We start from the raw sequence: 21,463 nt of genomic DNA, 5'->3' as shown, positions 1-21,463 counted from the left end.
GAAAATATCATAAAATTAAATGTATTACCAGGAATACGATGAGGACGTAGAAGCTTAATGTTCCCATTACATCTTTATATTTACATGGCATGTTCAATGTTTATACATTACTGTTAGACTGATGATGTATACATTAAAATAAAATTAATAATAGTTATTGAAAGAATATGCGTTATATTGAATACAGTTTTTAATATCATGTTCACATTTATATTTCCGTGATACAAAAAGTTTGGATGATTGTTTAAATAAAATACTACATCTGGTTGAGTAATTTTTCTTAAATTTTATATCCGTTTGCTTTTTATCATTATAAATATGTATACAAAATTTGAATCATCTATCTGTAATTACAACCATAGTTTACTTGAAAATTTGCAAAAGTATTCAGTTAAAGTACCACTTCTGATTGCTGGAAGTGGCCCGAAAGTTGATAAAATTCCTTATTTTTGATATAAAGCAGGTGTACAAAATCTCATTGACCTAGGTCAAAGCATTTTCATGTTATCGTGTTTACACACAGACAGACATAATTTAAAAAATGGTATTTTCAGATTCAGGGAGGTCTAAAATGTCAAGATTCATCAAAATCTCAAGGTCAAATCAAATGTTTTCACGATTCCTATACTTTCTCTATACTATGTATTCGAGAAAGTATAAATTCTGAACTGCCTGTGCCAAAATGTGCCTATATGCCTGTCAACCTAATAAAAGACAGGCAATAAAGATGGAGATGTGGTTAAAGGCAAAACATGCCAAAGGCAAAGTGTTTTACTTGATGAGCTGAAAATCCTGGCTATACCCAAGGTTGTGCTCAAAAAAGCTCAAACTACACCCAAACTAAAAATAAATAAAACACCAAATTAAATAACAAATATAAGAAATAAAAAAACTGAAATACATGCAAGAAAAAAATACTAAAACTCTAAGCCTCTTAAAAACACAGATGGGACACTGTTAAAACTAAATGATAAAGTCAGATCTGAGAACAGAACACTAGCATACTTACATGAGGACAACAAAAGAAAGACATAAAACAAGAACCTGACATCAAGGCGGCAAAGAGAAAACCAGAACAGCTAGAACATTTTAAAAGGGGGCATAAGAAAACTGATTTGTTTGAAAAATGTGAAACAAAGACAGTAAGCTCAAGCTTTCCATTAGGTATTGCTCATGTGTTTATTCGGAAAGCCCTGGCTTCTAGGCGATTGATTAATAATTAAATCACTGACCCAGGATAGGCAGAGGATGCCAGGTCTGCATATCTGAATTCATTAAAATATTATTATTAAGGGTGGAATCCACAAAAACAATGAAACCTGAGCCATTGGGATCAAGACCAGAAAATGTCAAAAAAGGGGGGTCAAATTATAAAAACTTAATACTTTAGTAACTATTGCAGATGAAATAATAAAGAATGTAGGCACGTTAGTGAAGACAGGTCATAAATGACATCAAGAGAAAACACCAAAGCATGCAGTATGTTAAAGAAAGAAAACAAAGTACCCCAGGTTAAACGTACAGTAAAAATAACCAATCTTGGAGAGGAACATGTAGGGTTTTAGGCAAGATCTGGACATCGGAAGAATAGAATTTATGGACAAAAGAAAAGAGCTGGGTGACATAAAACTGGTGAAGTGGACAAACGTAGTAATAGAGAGAGAGAGCCTGGCTATGTGAGGTCTTGTATTTACTCTGTCTTAGTCAAGTACCAGCCAAGACAAGACATACTTGCTCGTCTCATCAGGCTGGACTGGCCATGATATACTAATAATAAATTTAGGTTTGTGAGGCAAGTCAGTCTGCTCATAAATTGCACTCCATTCTCATTAGCACACAGGATACCATCAGCATCAGACGATGCAGATACAAAATCCACTTATAAAGTTTTCATATTAGTTTGCTTGGCCTCTTTCTTGGCTACTCTCCAAGTGAGTAATGCAGCTGCTTTTAAGTCACTCACATACTTGAAATAAGCAGAAAAACCTCAATCAACATTCTTTCCCTATTTGTGAATAAGTGAAGCTCTTATTAAGGCTCACTCACATTTCTGCTACCTTAAACCGGCTGCCTAATGAAATTTCTTTTCTTCTCTTCTACAATGTTTCAAGTGAGCCATACTCCAATGGGGATTTCAACTTATTCCCTTAAAGCTGAACCATACATTTTTTCTACATCTCTCAGAGTAAATATACACAACTTTCTAAATCATTAAGGTTGAAAATAAAACCCCATGCCAGTAAGCTAATAAATCTGAGCTGCATGTTATGTCAAGCAAAGAACAGAGAGAGCCGCAGCCAAAGTTTCTTGAATCTTGTTCCTCAATTTGCTGCGCATAATCTGCTTTTGTTTATTAAATTGGCAGATTGCTATGCTTAACATGCGTGGGGATGCTCACATATTAAGTAACTAAATAGAGAATACTGTTTGTTATAATAACTCATATGGCCTATCTTGTATCCAATTGCCAATAAACAAAAAATGTTGATATGAATCAGTATTTTAAAAATATACTTGTAGACTATGATGCGCATATATAAATCATCTTTTTGTTGAACAATTGCCACTGGAGAATGCTCAGTTTATAAAAATTAAATGTAATATTTAAGAGGATCACTTCTTTTTTAATATGGATAAGCCAAAAATGGACTGAACCTTGGTTATCTATTACGTCCAACACCAATGGTTCACAGTGTTTTATGTGGCCAGTAAGGTGACAAGCCTTTGAGGATCCCAAGGGCCAGTGCAGGACCTTTTGTGAGGCAGATTCTGTGACACATAGGACCTGTCTGTCCCTGGTACCCAAACTTTTCTGAACTGCTCAAGAGACTGCACAGTGAGCAAGGGGTTGTTGGAGATTGAAGAGACTTTAAGGAGATAGAGGGCAAGGGAAGAATCTTTAGGTTATGGTGAGAGAAACAAAATCCACCAAAGTGAAAGGAAAGCTCTTCTTCATGCCACATTGGTTGGATGAGGAGCGTCAAAGGGATGCAGACTCTGTCTAAAAGAACGTCATTTGGCAGTAACCCAGAGAAAGAGAGGTCATGGAACCAGGGCAAAAGTAGACAGCAGGCAATGCAAATCTCAAAGAGAATGAGACCAAAGGACAAATGGTATGGCATTCCCTGTCTAGTAGAGGTGGGAACCTGCAGCATAAAAAAGATTTAGGCAGTCCAGAAACTGACCATTTTAAAGGTACATCTCCTCTAGATGCTGTTACAGCATATGCCATTATAAGATTGTAGGTCTGACTCAATAGGGATTTTGGTGTATTTGCTATAGGAAAAGTAGTCAACACCAGACAGGACCACAGTGACTTTGGAATCATGAGATGAGTCAAGTAAAGGCTAATTTGGAGGGAAGAAAAAGGACATCAGAAGATAGGTTTAGAAACTGACAGAAATACAGGAGATGAATGGATGAATACAGAAGTGGGGGAGCCATCAAGCCATCCAACTAAACATTGATGACAACAGCTTTCACTGAAAGTTCCAGTCCTTTGTGCTTCCTTTTAATCCAGCTCTCCCTTTTGTCATTTTATTAAATTTGCCATTTTTAACAGTTTCTGAGTTTCATTGGAATTATTTTGGCAGTGGAGCGATGCCAGTGAGAATTTACTTGTTATAAATTATGTCCCCTTTTCTGCTCTTCACACCATTTGTACACTAGTAACTTTCCTAGCATAATGTGAAAGATGAAAATTTAGATACAAAAAGAACATACATGTCCTAATGCAGTGGTTCTCAAACTGTGGGGTGGGCCCTGCTAGAGGGGCGTGAACTAACAAAAAGGGGGGCGCGAAGATGTGAAAAAAAGAAAACAAAAATTGAAAGTATGAAAAATACATCTATTGAAACCAAAACAAATTAACTTAAACTACATTCTGATACTAGAAAAATAAAGAGTTAGATAAATGTCGATAAAAGTTAAGTAGGTATAATAAAATATGCATCTATGATATATCATTAATTAAAAAAGAACAAATTGGTATTAGTAGGCTCCTTTCAAAAAAACTTTAGCGGGGTGCAATTAAAACTGTTATGAAAACTCGGGTCGCAAATACTTAAAGGTTGAGAAACGCTGTCCTAATGGCCATTCGTAAGGAGTGGGCATCATGGTGGTGCAGCGGGTTGAGTTGATACCTTACAGCTTCAGAAGCCTGGGTTCAAATAATGACATGAAGTGAAGAGCTGGTATGTTCTCCATTTCTGCATGGGTTTTTTTTTCTGGTTTACCCAATATACCCTCCCACATTCCAAAGACTTGTAGGTCCTGTGTCTTGTCATGGACTGGTGCCACATGTCTGAAATTAAACATAGGGATTCGCAAAGGGTAGTGACTCCATTCAGAAACATTCTGAATTGAATTTTAAACTTCCAAAAAATTTCTTAAAGATGTGCAAAGTTGTGACAGCTCTTAAGAATTTGGGAATTGACAAAGTGATGATTAGGGAAACCAAACCAAAGAAGGGGAGATAAGGATGAGATGGACATTATCATTAAAGGGTGTGGGGGCTGCTGTAATAAAAGCAAATTCTGCAATGGACTCAAAAGCAACACTGCTCACAAGGTTCAAAAGGGAAGCACAGATTCACTGATGCTATATTGTACATCATATTAAAGACCTGAAGGATTTGCATAGGGACTGTTCTAAATAAATATATTTAAAGAAATCAAATAAAGGTTACTTACTGCTGATCAAAAGGAAAAGAAGGTTAGAGACATAACATTTTGGCTGTATTGTGTCTCCAATCAGAATAATTTTTAGTTGTTTCTCCTTTTGCAGATACTGCTAATGTAGCCCTTCTCTAATTTTCTTAAATAAATGTGTTGAGAGGTTAGATGTGAAATGCTGGAATTGATACAACAATGTATGACAGTCTTGCAGAATGATCGGTCGGTCACATGAATGTTTTGAATTTTACTATCACACATGTGCGTATACTGACCACCAAAAGGCTCAGGTAAGACCAGCAATACCATCCCACGGCAGCAGGGGGCACATATTTCTTTTCTTCTTCACAGCTCTGAATGTTCCCTTGGAGACGATGCATAACCCAGCCTCCAATGCATGCAGCAAGCCACGCCCCTCCAGGCTCGGCTCTTTAAAGCAGGCAACCTGCCAGCAGGAGGTTGTCATTTGAGCACTTGAATGCCTTATGCGATAGAGCTCTCAACTAAACCTAAATTTAAATACAACAAAGAATGTCAGTCAAAGGGGAACTGATGCCCCTTTTTGTTTCTTTTTGTGCCAGCATCTTTATTAAAAGGGAGTTACTCCTGCGTGGTGTCCCAACCATTTACACCTGTGTACGTTAGCTTTCTCACAGTACTCAGGAAGCAGGAGTGATAGCTCAACAAGACTAGTATAGTGATAAAGAGGCTTTGCTGTGGAGGTAAGACTCGTGTTTTTCATAAAGAAGTCCAGTGGGATAAAGGGGTTGGTTTTGTAAATTTTTAGTTTTACATTAACTTTTTTCCCTGTTTTTTTTCACACTTTGGCAGAAAAAGCTTTGTCTCTTTGGTTTTACTCTTCTTGTCCTCAGTGGGTAACAGAGCGCCTCATCGCAACAATAAAGTGCATGCACTACTTCTGAATAGTCACTAATTCACTGAATTCACTAATTCTGAATATTTTCTGTATAGAACACTAATTAAAAAGTAAAAAGAAATTATACAAATTAAACAGAACAAGGTATGCATGCACTCTGAGTCTGCCTGCCCATGATAAAGAGTACTATACATGAGTAATATTAATTAAAATAGTTTGGTATATTGTATGTAGTCCATTATACAATGAAAGTCAGCTGTTTATTTAAAAAAGGAGCTTGTACATTTAAAATAGATTGAGCTAAACAAGCACACCTCTGTGAAGGCACTAACATGAATCTGTTCAAAGTGTTTTATAAAAAACACACACATACACTGGGTAAGTTAATTAAGAAACCACAGGCTAAATGTAAAAACAGGCAAATTCAATTGAAGACAGGATTCTGCCTCTGATTAAGCAATTCACCTGGCTTCCCCTGACTAGGGTTGTAATCACTGGGTTAAATGAGCCACTGATTTTCTTAGGAGGCTGCCAGGCTCCTCTGATTTTCCAAATTTGCTGTTGTTCATACATTATGCCATCACTTTTATTTATGTTACACAGAACTTACTTGGGACTGGCACACAGACTAGCAGGGGATTGATGGCTGTAGAATGGAAAAGATGTAGAGCACAGTCAGACAATGAAAGCTTTACTATATGATTTGAAGAAATACCCTTAAATGTTAAAGGTGGTATAGGAAACTCATGGCTAAAGCAGCTTTGCTACGTTTCAAGATAAAAAACACAACTTTCAGCATTCATAAAAGCTCACACTTTTTCTGCTAGTACAGTGATTAAAAGTCTGTTGGTCAATCGATTTTTAATTTTCATTTCACTTCTGCACTGCTCGCAAGGGATTAGCAGCGAAGGCATTCAGAAAGTGCCATAAGCCTAGCCAGGCTAAATTAATATACAAAAAGCTGTAGGTGCATGGAACACCATTTGTGCCAAAATGAAGTAAGTAACATTCCATTTATGAAATTAACAATCACATGCAAAAGTTCAGCAATATATGTATATAAATGACTCCATAAATTGTGACAAAAATGCATAATTAAATAAGTCATAATTAAAAGTCATCTAATTATTATAAAATGCAATGTCATTATTATATCATTATTACAGGTTTTATTTCACAATTTAAAGATATTTTTTTAATTTCACAATGCGACTTTTCTGGACACATTTTGACAGAAATGATATTCCATATAGGTGCAGATTAGTAAATACAAGGGTAAATCAAAAACTAAATGCAATTTGCTAATTACACAGTAACAGATAGAAGCTGATGCAATAAAACACATTCACAATGGCTTATGGATAATTTGAACACACACAGTGCAGCACTCTGCCATTAGTCTAGTTGAAGCCAATGTCAAATGAGCATAGACGCTCCACTGCAGAATTGTGCTATCATTGAACAACGTGCCATAGTGAGATTTCTTTGGGCAGAGGGAGTAAAACCTGCTGAACGATGCCTGCTTCAGTCCTGTGCCAATTATCAAATAAAATTATCTGGATTTATCACACATGCACAATCTCTAGAAACTATTCTGCCTAAGGTAGAAAATTTGACAGAAAGGTGAAAAAGGGACCATGAGATGTAATGTGGTCAAAATATGGGTCAAAAGTCAAAAACTGTAAGATCAATAATCCAAGCCGTCAAAACAAAAATACTAAACTAAAACACTGAGAGCAAAATGGTTCAAGAGCCAGAAAATAATTATGAAAGCATGCAAGAATTTTTTTGTTTAAACCTATCCACAATCTTGGACAACAAGGAAGTGTACAATGCTATCTTTACACCACCACAATGATAATGGTTGTCCATACATGGCAACATGTGACATCTGAAAACAAATAGACCACAAAGTAGCAGTGTCCATTGAAAACAAAATATAACAAGGGGAACAGAAAAGCCTTTAAAATAAGACCAGAGCATAATGGAAACAGGCAAGTGTTGTTCTAGGTCAGATTGGATGAATGTAAATTCACTGTCCTGGAATAAGAAACTGAAACTTTTTCAGGAGAAACTGAAACTCAACAAAATCAGATCCACCCCCCTGCCACATCAGTAGTTCTTATAACAAAATTGCATTCTTACAATTTTTTTTCTGTACATATGGCATCATATGAATAAACAGTTTTAATTCACTAGGAGAATATGTGAATAATACACAATACACCATATCAGTACTTTGTCAGTGTCTGCTAGTGAAGTCCCTATACTATATATATGTGTGTGCACTGAAATTCATATACAGTAAGCTGGAACTGGTTCTTGTAACTTATTCAGAAGAAAGAATTAAAAGCAATAACTTTACCTCTTGGGTGGCTTCCAAACAGTGATGTTTTTATTAAGATGTAAAACACTTCCAGCTAGTGCTTTTACATTTACTTATAGGACTGATGCCTTTATCCAAGGTGACAACATGTATGACACAACTGATTCCATTTCTTCTGGTTGTCCAATTGGAGCAGAGGCAGGTCAAGGGACTTGTTCAGGGTCACACAGTGTTAGTAGTGCGATTTGAACCCACAGCTTCACGGTTTGAGGTCCACTATAGTACACTGTCTGGGATGAATTTGAGTACATTTTGTGGTAAGAACTCACCAAATTATTTGTTCTCTGGCTAGCTTGTTAAACAGGCTAATGCGGGGGGTTCTCAAACTCAGACCTGGGGACCCTCTGTGGCAGCAGGCTTTTGTTCCAACCAGATTCACAATCAGTAATAATAACTCATGATCATGATCTTATTTTATTAGCTGGTCTTTTTTCTCTTCTCTTATTCTATATTCAGAAAAGGACAATAGTATGATTTCTACATTTCTATTTTTTCAATATCTTTAAATGCTTAACTTGGTTTTTTTTCTATTATTTTGACCTTTTTCTGTGTAGTTTTTTTCTTTCATTGTATCATAATAAAGACGATTAAAAAGAAGCAGAGCAGACACCTGGAAAAACAACACTGAATGAAGAAAGCCTACAACTACTTTAGCATCAGTCCCACTAATTAGTAAATAATTCATTAAATAACCAGAAAACCTGGAACAGAACAATAAAAATCTGGATGAAAATATTGTTAAAAAGTAAAAAATATATTTCCCATATAGCTGCTTAGTACATTTTAATAAAAATTACCAAACATAGTTTCATAATTTTGACATTGACTCCAAAACACAGAAGCTGGGAAATAACAGGTCACCTCATTAGGCTAGCAGTCCAATTAAAAACAGAAGTTGATTTAACAAAAACCTGCAGCCACAGTGGGGCCCCAGGACTGAGTCTGAGCACCACTAACTGCTGCAATTCATGATCAATGGCATACTACACGGGGACGTCATAAGCTTGAATTGAACCTACTGCTGTTTTCTGTTAGATTGCATTATCATAAATAAGGAATGAGATTTCTTTAAAGATAAGCTTGTTATCAGAACTGTAATGTGTCAAGACAATATTGTTATTGCCAGCAAATGAACTGCACTTAATTTGCCAAATAATGATGAGGCATAAATTCAACAACAGAGAAAATAGACCAATTGATAAACCAAACGGTGACTGTACCTTTAGGAATGCTGCATTTGTAAATTGTTTTCTTCTTGCTCGCCTTGTTCAATGTGAAATGTATGGAAATAACTACCTTAATTATTCACAGGTTTCAAAAGATGCTGGGCCGCTCCGGGGGCTGTGTGAGTAGGACAATCTGGTCACACCAAACTTGTTTAATAAGAAACACAGTTTTGGCAATTTGAAACCCAGCAACTAATTAAAACTCAGCTACTTGCTTTGTCCTACTTATTTTATATGCCTATAAACACCAATGTCAACACTCAACTTTGCCTAATGGAAATGTTTCTCAAGTGATCGGCTACACTTTCCACATATAAAAAAAAATCTGAAACTAATGAATAAGTGAGAAAGCCCCGCAAGGAGAGAGAAATGGCCCACAGTTGGCAGGCTGTGTGGGGTACATTCATCACTGCAATTATCTAGTCAGCATCCATCCAACCATATTACAAGAACAGTTCACCTACAGTATAATTTAAGTTTTCCTAATTGTTTTCTTACCTTCAAAAACATCTGTGGACAAGGAGCAGCCCCAGTTTTTGGGTCACAGTGTTTCTGAATGACACTGAACATGCTGCTGGTTAGTGCTAAACCCACGGCAATGGAATTTCATGGCCAATGGTAAGCTTTCTTCAAAGCGGAAGAACAAAATCTGCACGTCACCGTCAAAGTGAAGCCATCAGCCCTTATTACATTGTAATGTAGCCATCATTATTTTTGAAAATTTGACCCTAGTTTTTGTTCTTTATTTCGCCTTATACAATTTCTTGTATTAGGAATTTGTTAGTTTTCGCATACCCCTTGGGGTCAGAGCACAGGGTCAGCCATTGTACAGCACCCCTGGAGCAATTACAGGTTAAGGGTCTTGCTCAAGGGCCCAGCAGAGTAGGATCTCTTTTGGCAGTGACAGGGATTCGAACCGGCAACCTTCGGGATACCAGCGCAGATCCTTAGCCTCAGAGCCACCACTCCGCCCTGTTTAGTTTAATAAAGTTAAAAGAGGTATCAGGCTAAAGATATCTTGTAGGTACAATCAGGTTGGTTCTGTCCACGTTTAAGTCATTGGATGGTTTTCTCATTACTTAGAAGAGATTCCTTCAAATTCATTCCTCCCTTTCAACTAGAAATGGTGGCTGAGTTGATTCTCCTCCATGTCACAGAAGACCTGATTTATACGTAACATGAGAGCAAATGTTGGTATTACAATGCGTACAAACATTAAACAAAGGAAAAAACAAGAAGGCCACTCTTTGTGCTGTGAGTTTCTTTCTATTTGTTGTGAACGGTGGCGCAGAAAGAATTTTGCGTAGAGGAATCTCCAGGTGAAATCATTCTTCATATTTGGCTCACAACCACGCTCTGGGCTCGGTGTTTGCCCTTACTCTGATTAGCCAAAGTCTGAACCTGTCCTGAGTTGTGACAACAATCAGTGAAGAAAAGGGAAAAGCTGCAAAAGTCCTTAACATATGGAAAGAGGAGCACCACAGGGTGTTTGTAGCAATTGTTATTTAGCATGGAATATTGAACAGTATTTAAAAAGAGGAGAGTGTCCATCACATTTTGTGTATTTAATATTAATTGCATGATCTGACACGTGTATGAATTGTTTATTATGAAAACTGTACAGTAATGACCTAGTAGCATGTACTGAATATGGAAATGTACTCTGTGTATGTTGTCTCCAGAATCTTTCCACCACAATATGTTCCATTACTTATTGTAAATATGAAGCTTATCTCAATTCTCTGCTGAAAACTCTGGTACAAACATAGCTGCTTATCTCACAAGACATCACCAAGTGTTGCAGACATACAGAGTAGCTAAAGATGATTGTAAACCCCAAAAAAAACAAAAGAGTAACAAGAAATCATTGTCAAAAGACAAACAGTGGTCAGACTATTGGAGAGCCAAACAAGAATAAGTAAACAGGCGGCGTGGTGTAGTGGCTAAGGCTCAGGTTGTGGGTTCAAAGCCTGCTACTGACGCTGCCTGACTGACCATGAGCAAATCACTTCATCTGTGCCTGTGCACGGATTGGAAAAACAAAAGAAATGTAACCAATTGTATCTCAAATGTTGTAAGTCGACTTGGATATGGTGTCAGCCTAATAATAAAGATAAATAATAAACAACATTCAAATTGCAATACATAATCAAGGGGCAGATTCAGAAAATGGGACATAACAAGAACACAAAGTCCTATTTTTGTGGGTTACTTGAAATAATAATAATAATAATTCTTTGCATTTATATAGCGCTTTTCTCAAATAAGGTTAACTATATCACTAAAAATACTGAGAGTTTTGCATCCAATGAGAGATGAAGACTGTGTAACTGCTGCCATGATTATTTGTGATGTAACCAAAGTGACAGGCTTGGCCATATTACCATTTTAAAAAATTGCACAAAAAAGATTGTAATGAAAATTAACTCTTACATTTGCATGAAGAAGGGGCCTGAGCTTCCTCGAAACCTTGCATATTGTAATCTTTCTAGTTAGCTAATAAAAGGTGTCATTTTGTTTGACTTCTCGTTGTATTAGATTGTGTTTGTCCAATATTGTAACATAGATGAAGGTCAGACCATATTTTAGGACAGATTTATATATAAAGTTGGTTATTTCTAAAGGGTTGATATATTTTGTCTTGTCAATGTAAATGCAGAACATATTTGTAATCATAACATAAAATATAAAGATTGTTTACGAATTTATAAAAGCATTAAACTGCTATAAGTCAGCATCCCTGCATTCCTTAAAGAGTCATCTAGTAAGTATTCCTGGATAATAAAACAGCTTTTTTACATAAGGCTGTCACCTTTTATTTTTATTTGTTGATTTATGTTACAGTTCAGACACAGAGAAAAGTCCCTCTGAAGTCTGCTTGGGTCTAAGTGGTTCTGTTTTCAAAATGTCTGTTGCAATTCATGGTATACTAGCTCTTTCAAACACACCTCTGTGTGTAAAGTGCAGCGTAAAACATTTTTTTCTTTTAAGTGAAGCTGACTTTTTGGAAAGCAGGTTATTTTTTTTTTCAATAATCCTCCCCAAACCTCAAGCGCTGACAGTTCTTAATGAGTTAGCCAAAAAGGTCTACTCTGATTTTATTTCAATGCCGTGTGTGCCAATGTAGCCTTTATATTACTAGCCCCCACCCCCAAAATCTGACATGTTTCTGAAATACTAACAACAACAATTCATTACATAGAAATCATCAATCACCATCTTAAACGGTTTTCCCTTTGGCATTAACATCTGTTACCAAAAAGGCAATATGTAATGTACAGGGCCCATGATTGCTGCAATATATAATCATATTTACAAAAACAGAGAATTCAACAATCTAGGAAGAAAGAGTTTAGAGACTTGCAGGCACCAATCTAAGCCCACACTGCCCAGAGAGGATGCCCTGAATGTGGGCACACTCCTCTAGTAAACTGTTTGGAATAGCTGAGGTTTGCCATTGTGCAATCCTGAAGTCAGTGCAACAGAGAAGACTTGGACGGCCCCGTTCACAGGAGTTTTTTTTTAGTAATGTGTAGTGCTTCATTCTAAAAGATATTTCTGCTGGCTAAAGCACAAAGCATCTTTGACATCTCCCAGAGGAAGGCACTTTAATAAATTAAGACTTTTTTGTTATTTTGCCTTTATTGGCTTACTGCCTCTGCTTTTTCAGCTTACACAACAGTAAATATTTTACAGTCTGTATATAAAGGCCACAAGAACAGAGGACAATCCCAAAGGTAAACTGCTCTGCTTATTATTGTGGCTTTTATGGAATTAGGAGTGTGCACATGAATCTTTCCATATTTCTTTCTTTGTGGAAAGAATTTTTGCCTAACTATTTCTTAATGTCATTTATTAGACAATGTGATGTAGAGAAAAAAACGCATATGTGTGACATGGAATTTTGAATCACTTCTGCAGCAATGTATACTGTAAAGATAATAATTAAGAAACTTTTCTAATGTTTTTCTGCTAATTAGGAAATGTCTGACATCAGCTGTAAGTTATTAAAAATGGAGCTGATTAGGAGAGAAAAAAATTTAAAGGTAAAAAGAGAATGGTGCACATTGGCTGAGGGCGTTGGCGATGTTCTTTAGTGTTTGGGCTTAAACTATTACTCTTTTTATTTTATATCGTTGACCCTGACTTTGAAGTGATTTGGAAACTAGAAAAATTTTGCGGATGACTAGAGATGAGTGAAATTTTACTTTGGATACAGTTTCACGAAACTGACACTAAAACTGACTCTGCAGACAATTTTGTAACCTCTTTTTAAGGGTTTCCTTGAGGTGGAAAAAAGGAATTACTGCTCCGTAAAGCCTCATTCACAGTTCCGTGTTTTCATGTGTTCATTTCTGCAGCATGTAATCTGTCACATACTAGTCAAATCAATTCTATTTAAACCACTTGTAAATATCATTATGGGAAAGCATAGTGTATTTTTTAAAAATGTGACATGCTGCATATTTTCTAGAGGAAGACACACTATCACACACTATCATGCTCATTACTATGTTTCTCATTATATGAGAAGCCATCAACCCCCAACCCTCCCCACCATTACCTAGCAAGCACACTTTCCTGTTTCTTGATTCCCACAGAAGAGGTTGAGAACATGCACTCCCTGAGTGCCATGGAGCTTCAAGTTTCTTTTCTGTCTCAGGTACATCTTTAGGATTGTGATTGCCAAGACAGTCATCATTATTGGGATTATTGGGATCTTATTTTTATGGATTTGAGAGTGAGCCAGGAGAAAAGAGGAAAGCCAAAACAGGGCCAATACCATGAGATCAAAAAGGACAAGCATCAAGGCCAAAATGAGAGACAAAATTCGTCATCAAAAAAACAGACCAAAGAAGTCATTAAGCAAAATGTCGTTAGTAAGAGATTTTGCAAGAGCGATTAGAAAAGGGCTGTGAATCCAAAGGTTGGAAGAGGAATTTAATTCCAGGAAGACCTTTTATCCTGTCACATCATGCTGTGGTCTCGGAGGAAATACTCCTAACAACGGCCTCGTTTGACCTAAAGACGGGAGCTCCAAAATGGTGGCAAGTGTGAAAACCGAAATAATTGACAACATGGTCCAAAAAATATTTAACCATGAAAATGAAGGAAATCGCCACAAATAGATGGCAGAATCAAACCGGGTCACACAAAAAACTGCCAAAATGAACGTCTGGTTATCATAGTTGATAGAGAAAAACATACAAAATCTCAGAAAAAAGAACTCGGTCCTAACACCTGCTACCAGCAGGTGTGTGGTGGTTCAAGAAATGTCCACCTCTAATTATTTTTTTTCACTAGAAATCTTTATTAAATATTAATCGACAGGCAAACACATGTAAAAACTTCCAGACAGGATTAAATGTCTTTCTTCTTGTGTCAATGGTACAGTTTTTGCCGGAAGAAAAATTCGCAGGAACCAAAATTTGTTTTGCAAATTTTTGCCCTCATCACAACAGATGACTATAAAATTAAACAGATTTTCAGATTTCAAAAGCCAGCTAAAGCAATTCAAAAAGATTTGGGAAATTTTCCGTCTGAGATGAACATTTGTAAAATACAGCCTAATGTAAACCATTACAAAATACAACACAGGCAAAAGAAACCTAATTATAAATATAAGGGAGGTGACTTTGTGTAGATTGACACTACATTCTCACTCACATTAGCGATGTGCAGAAGCAAATAATGAGGTAAATTAAATGTTAGGTGTAAGTGCCATGCTGGATGGACCGTTACCCCAACTAGGATGGAAGATGGATCCTTACCCGGCTGGGAGGCCATAATGGAAGGACTGATTGTAGATTACTATTCCAGTCAGGACAAACAAATAATGGATGGATAATTCATTCCCCAGTAAAAAAGGGGGCAGTCCTTCTCTGGTTTGGCACCAGTATGGTCACCCGCAGAGTTGTCTGGAAACTGTAGTTTTCAAGGGCAACTCTGTCAGGGTCCTTGGGTGCCACCAGGGGGCACTATTAGGAGTAACTCTTCATGTTTTAGAGGACTTTCGTCTGACCCAGAAGTGCTGCCATTACATAAAACCATAACCCCGGAAGTACTACTAGGTCCAGCATAAAAGATGCCGTCTCATTCCTAAAAGGTGAGCCAGAGTTGGGAGGGAGTGAGACAACACTTGTGGAGGAGGATGGAGCAAATTGGTGTGTGCTATTGATGCGTCTGAAGTCAGGGCAATGTGGCAATTAAAAAAAAAAAATACTGAATATTGATATAGAGTATAATGCTACAGAGATTGCTTTGCATTATTATCTACGGTTCTGGTCAACATGCTATGAAATGACAAAGCAGATCTTCAAGCAGTGAAGAAAAGAGTAACCAAGGGCATCAAGGGACTTCTCTACACAGGTGGCAGTACTACTACTACTAAAATCTACTAAAGAGCACGTCCTACATCGACATATTAAGGGAGTAAAAATCTTTTTAATTCTGAACAATGAAAACCATGTGGAGATCTAACACAGTGCCACACACACATGTTTAGGAGACAACTATAGGGCTTGAGTACATGTAATTCCACACCAGACCAGGGGGTGGCGAAGTGCACTAATTCTCTCTCTCGATCTCTTACAGACCATTCTAGGGAAATCCCGCCTGGCTCTGGGGCAGCCAATGACGTCACTTCTGGTTCCGGTCCTGATGACATCACTTCCCTTACTGCCCTTTAAAGTCACCATCTTCTTTATACTAAATCAGTTCTGTTTTGCACTCAGTCTTGTGAACATGTCTGTTCTCTTGAATCAATTTTGCAGCCAGGAAAAATTAAACGGGTGCCTGCCCCAAACCTTCTCAATGTCTTATGGTCATTCTTTTTACAACAGGTTATCAAAATAAATAAAGGCATTGATAATACAATAATATTAATTTGTTTAAACAGTGAATTACAAAATCAGGTAACCGGTAGAAATGAAAAGGAAGTGCATAAATGATGGAATACATAAAACACTTCTCCATGCAAAGGGTGATTGGAATTTGGAACAACTGACTGTGTCCTGTGGTTGAAATGGAGACCTTGACAACTTTTAAAAAATGCCTGGGTGAAATGCTAAACAAATATTTGTATTACATAATAAACCATCTCAGTTGATTTAAATGCAGACTAGTAATTATGCTAAAAGACTAGAAACAAAAAGTCTCTGGCAAAAGACTATTACCGTTAATGGTCTACAGCATATCTTTTGGCGTTGTTGATTATGATGATGTAAAAGATAAATGGCTATTCACCTGCTGAAACCTCCCCTCACCTGGAAACATTTCTTGGCCAAGCCCTGACGACCTCATGCATTTTCCATTGAGAAAGGTGAGATGCTGTTGGGAAGATGATGAATGGAGTTGCTGGATGGCCAAACATTCACTGAGGACATCTTGCTCTAGATGGCTACAGGAGCGCAACTGCTTATCCAAAGAGAGAAAAAAAACAAGAAGAGCAAGGCATGAGTTAAAAAAAACTTCCCCTTTTCCTATTTGGAGTTGCAGGAACATTTTAGGTCAGCAATGTCTAGCAGTCTGTTTTTGAACAGTTGGGAGAGAGACGGTTCAAATTAAAAAGTGAAAACATTGAAAATTCCCTCCAGATGATTCATTTCCTGGGAGAAAATCAAACCAGGGATTCGAATGTCTAAGGCACCAGTGTTCTCTAATGAGCCACTCTTTTGAAAATATTAAAAGCAACAATTCCAGGTCCACGTCTGTTAAACCAAAGCAAAACAAAAGTCAAGTTTCTGACTCATCACATAATGGATAAAACAGAAGACTAAAAAATACACTGTCGTATTTAAAAAAAACAGACATCTTACCTTGGCAGCAATTTTAAATAGTGAAATTTTGGTGAAAACTTGCATGCATTCATCATATTGCTAAATCTACTTAATTCAAATTTAGGAACCTATCCGAGCAACATCAGAGGCAAGGCATCTAGGGTGCCGGTCCATTCCAGGGCACATTTATGCACATGCTGATTCAATCTGGAGTCGCCAAATAACTGAGGATGCACATCTTTGGAACAACAGGGGAACCCACTTAGACATGGGGAAAACATGAAAATTCCACATAGTTGGTGTCCAGGCTGGGATTCATATCCAGTCTCCTTGACCTGTGGGGCAGCAGTGAAGACCACAACACTATAACAAATATGGAATTCTTGTGACATGATGTACTTTTTTGCTAGTGATTAGATACATTTTTCATGACAGTGTTCAAATTTCAGTAGAAAAAATATCCAAAAGCCACTGGAGCAACTAGGGATAAGTTGAAAGGCAGTTGCTTAAAATCTGTAAAATAAGTGTTGTAAAGGATGGACCAGTGTCCCTGACTGGGATGAACCCCATTCTGTTACCTAGCCAGGAGGCCAGTATAAACGCATGGTCAGGAAGGGATATGTGACATTCCTCCTCCTGGCCAACAGATGGGAGTCCCTTACCTGGCTGGGAGACCAGCATAATGGATGGATGACCTGGGTTGAGAAGCATCCCGACTGGGATTGGTAGCAGTCTCTTTCCTGGTCGGGAAGGTAGAAGAACTGTGAAGCAGATTAGACTGCCTCCCATGTGCAGGCAGTTCCCCCATACATTGGTTGGTGGTACCCCTTGTGGCGAGCACCTATATGGACACCTGCAGGGCAGCATGGGAGTTGTCGTCCCATAGGTCAGCCCTGTTGGGTTCCATGGGAGCTGCTGGGGGAGCTATCGGGAGATGAACACCCTGTTGCACCACCCAACTGGAGGTGTGTCCTGGAGATAATAGTTTGGGTACCAGAAATACTCCTGGGTTGGGTTTAAAAGAGAGCCTTTACAGTTTACCTGGGGAGACCGGAGTCAGGAGAGGAGCTGGACAACACTCGACTGGGAAGAGTGGAGGAAAAAAGAAAAGTGGATTGGATGGGATTGCATTGTATTGTGCTTCACTGCCTGTCAGAAGTACTGTTTGAAAATAAAAATAACCTTTGGTTAAACCCAAGACTGTCCTTCTGTAGTTGTGTCTGAGGTTTGGGGTTCAGTGTTGCCACATGATGGCCACAGTGTCCATTAACTAATTTTACAAGAGGAATTAGATGAGTGGAGGTTTATAAAGAGGTCTGCTAGGAGCCGGTCCTTCTTAGTCTTCCCATCTGAACACATTTATAGAGGCGTTTGAAGGTCTTACTGTGCTCACCTTAAGAATGGAAAACAGGGACAGACATACTTTACAGGATGCAGTGCCTTTTACCACCTGCAAATTTTTCCATTCACAAAAGGTTTTGTTAGGCAACAGTATTTATTCTGCAATAAGCCTGGAATATGCCAGGGTTCAGTTGGCACAAAAAGGAAAAAAGAAAACAAATCTTCAGAAGGCACTGAGGATCATAGAAGTGTTAATCAATATGTTGTTTTGTGTATTACATTATTTTTATTTATTATGATTCATTTTCTGTGATTCATTTATTTTTTTAAATAGTTTTAAAATGTTTTTGTTCTTTGCACCTCTTTGCCTGTAAATTTCATTTTTTTTTTTAGCACTTTTCATTTTTCTGCTCCTCGGTGCCAGTTTTCTTATTCAAGTCTGTTTTGCCAGTTATCTCAGTCTTCAAAGCAATACCAGCCCGATACACACTTTTGCAAGATGCCTCCTCTCCAATGGTCTATGACTTTTATTTTTAAAAACATTACAAGTAGAAACCTAATTCAATTAGAAACCTTACTCACCAAAATATGCAGGTTAAGTTTGTACACAGATTATATTCTATCCCACATAAGTGATTTATTATGGGCTTTACAAGAAACCCTTCATGCCATTTGTGTCAATCTTTGTCAGTAGGGTCTTTTCTTCACCTGTTTTGGGAACAACCTACCAAAGTTACGTTCTGGTCCAGTGTTGCCTCTTTTCTGTCTTCCATTCTTGTTTTTAATATTCCACTCTTGCCTTATCCTTTTATTCTGCATGATCTTTCCTCCCTCTCACTGAATTTTCTTCCTTGGCCCTTTTGCTGCTAGATTTATTTTAATAAACTGTTAGAACTTCACAAACACTCTATTATTCCCAGTATTCACATCCTCTTTTCTTAATTTACCCCTATTAGAGTTATCAGCAGCAAGGACAGATGGGACATTGGGGGTAACATTAGGAAGTAGTAGCAGTGAGTGAAAGTCATTCAGAACTGGGTTTCGAGTGGTCAGCAGTACTGATCAGGGAAGCATCTCTAGGGCTCTGGGGACCAGTTGTCTTGGCCAGTTTGGGTTTCTTTCCCTATATGCAGTAGATAGCATATATTAGTCTGAAGAGCTGGGTAAAGGGGTTTGGGACAGGGGTGCTGAGGGAGGGTGGTTATTTCATTTTATAATTTTTTGTGTATACTGTTTATCTACATTTGGCTTCTTTACCTATTGAATCCATCCATCCATTTTCCAACCCGCTGAATCCGAACACAGGGTCACGGGGTCTGCTGGAGCCAATCCCAGCCAACACAGGGCACAAGGCAGGAACCAATCCCGGGCAGGGTGCCAACCCACCGCATTACCTATTGAATAATTAATAATAATAATAGTAACTGCCAAAAGTGACTCTGCTCTGTTGGGCTCCTGAGAAAGGCCCTTAATCTGCTATTGCTTCATCCTGGGTATGATGTTAATCTGCATCCAGGTCTGCAAGCAAGTCCTCCAACTAACAAGGAAAACTTGGGGGTTGGTGGCAGACTTGGCTCACCAGCCACTGTAAATCAACCTTAGTGGTAGTGAGGTGTCATCCGCTGCACATGGGTCTGGTTTGTCATATGGTGGGTGCAGCACATGCTCCCAACCTAGAAGAAAGTTTGTGTTGCCATTCTCTGTTTCTGATATTTAACCACACCAGTAGCATCAATTAACAAGGGCAAGTGACCAAGCTCTTGCCAGTTCTACTTAAGCTGCCATTTCCATTCATAGTTAGGCTAATGTTAGGGCATGTTCATTTGTTTAGCACTTTGTTCTGATTCATGATCTAGTTTTTGGTACAATTTTGTGTACAATTTTGCCTTATAAGAAAAGTTTTTCTAGCTTAAAGCAGTGGTTATGGTCATCAGACTACACTGTTAGCTCCTTAACCTTTTCCCTTTATGGCCTCTCATTGCTGTTGGCAATCCAGCCTGTGATGATGGTGTTGTTAGCAAACTTAAGGGCGAAATTAGAGCTGCACAGTCATGAGTGACCACAGAGTAAAGCTCGGAGCAGAGCATACAGCTCTGGGGAGATTATCTGCTGAAGGATATATTGCTACTAATCAGTGGTGTAACTAGGGGCGGGCAGAGGGGGCAGTCTGCCCCGGATGGCACATTTCTGGGGGCGGTATTATTGGTGAAAAGGCTCAGTACAATTCATGTGTAAGCAGCAGGGTTCACTCATGAATGAAAAAAGTAAAATGCTCTGATTTTAATCCACAAATGCTTCAAAAATCATTTTCAGACTGTCCTTCTATGACGGCATCAGACACAGCAGTTGAAATTTATGAGGCAATAACAAAAATAAACATAAACATTACACCAATAATAATTTCTAGGAAAATAAACAACTAATTAATAGTTCATAATTTTGTTTCGTTATCAATCTGAATGCGTTCCTGCTCTGCGCAGAAAACATCCCCACCTATCACTTGTACACTACTCTGGTTCTGGTTTTTGCAGCGTAATTATATTAAACTAATAATTAGAACACGGCTTATCTCTACTATATTCTTGTCTAGTTGATGTTTATAAATAATTATATGTGAAAAATTATTGCTGTTTCTCTATATATGAATAAATCTATGCAACATTTATCTTAATTTTTCTCTATATGTCATTTTAATTTTCTATTTAAATAGGTTAACATATTCAAATATGTTGGAGGGCGGCAAATTGAAGCACTGGCCCGCTCAGCACGGCACAAACTCTAGCCACGCCACTGCTACTAATTACCATATATTGGGTCTTTCTGTAAGAACAACTATGATACTAAAAATAAATATTTTAAGTAAAGCTGCAAAATAACACACCAACCTTAATGATATACTGTGCCTTTCAGTCCAATTGTTTACATGTGTTTTTTCAATTGGTTCTCACACAAGTTGAGTGACTAACTGTAATAAAGATTAAAAGCATACTCAGAAAAGAAGTGAGTTACAGGACTGCACAAAATAATACTCTTTTGTGTAATGTCTTACTTTGTTGATGTATACTTGTAATATCTAGCATATAACGATAATCAGATATAACATCTTCAGATAATGAGTTTAAAGGCATGTTTCACTGATAAGAATAGTTGTGTTTTATGATGTTACAAGCCATAACCACTCA

At 37.7% G+C, this 21,463-nt stretch overlaps 1 protein-coding gene across 2 annotated transcripts in view; it reads right to left on the bottom strand.

Annotated features, from left to right (window-relative positions):
• Positions 1–21,463, bottom strand: part of LOC114658379 (zinc finger protein GLIS1) — a 399,488-nt gene that overhangs the window by 68,437 nt on the left and 309,588 nt on the right. For both annotated transcript variants that reach the window (XM_051932942.1, XM_051932943.1), the window contains exon 6: positions 16,428–16,575. In XM_051932942.1, the coding sequence (XP_051788902.1) occupies positions 16,428–16,575 (148 nt within the window). The remainder of the gene's footprint in view (positions 1–16,427; positions 16,576–21,463) is intronic.

The sequence above is a fragment of the Erpetoichthys calabaricus genome, chromosome 10 (assembly GCF_900747795.2).
Source record: "Erpetoichthys calabaricus chromosome 10, fErpCal1.3, whole genome shotgun sequence".
Taxonomy (NCBI): domain Eukaryota; kingdom Metazoa; phylum Chordata; class Cladistia; order Polypteriformes; family Polypteridae; genus Erpetoichthys; species Erpetoichthys calabaricus.
The sequence above is the reverse complement of the archived record's forward strand: the minus strand, read 5'-3'. Positions and strand labels throughout refer to the sequence as shown.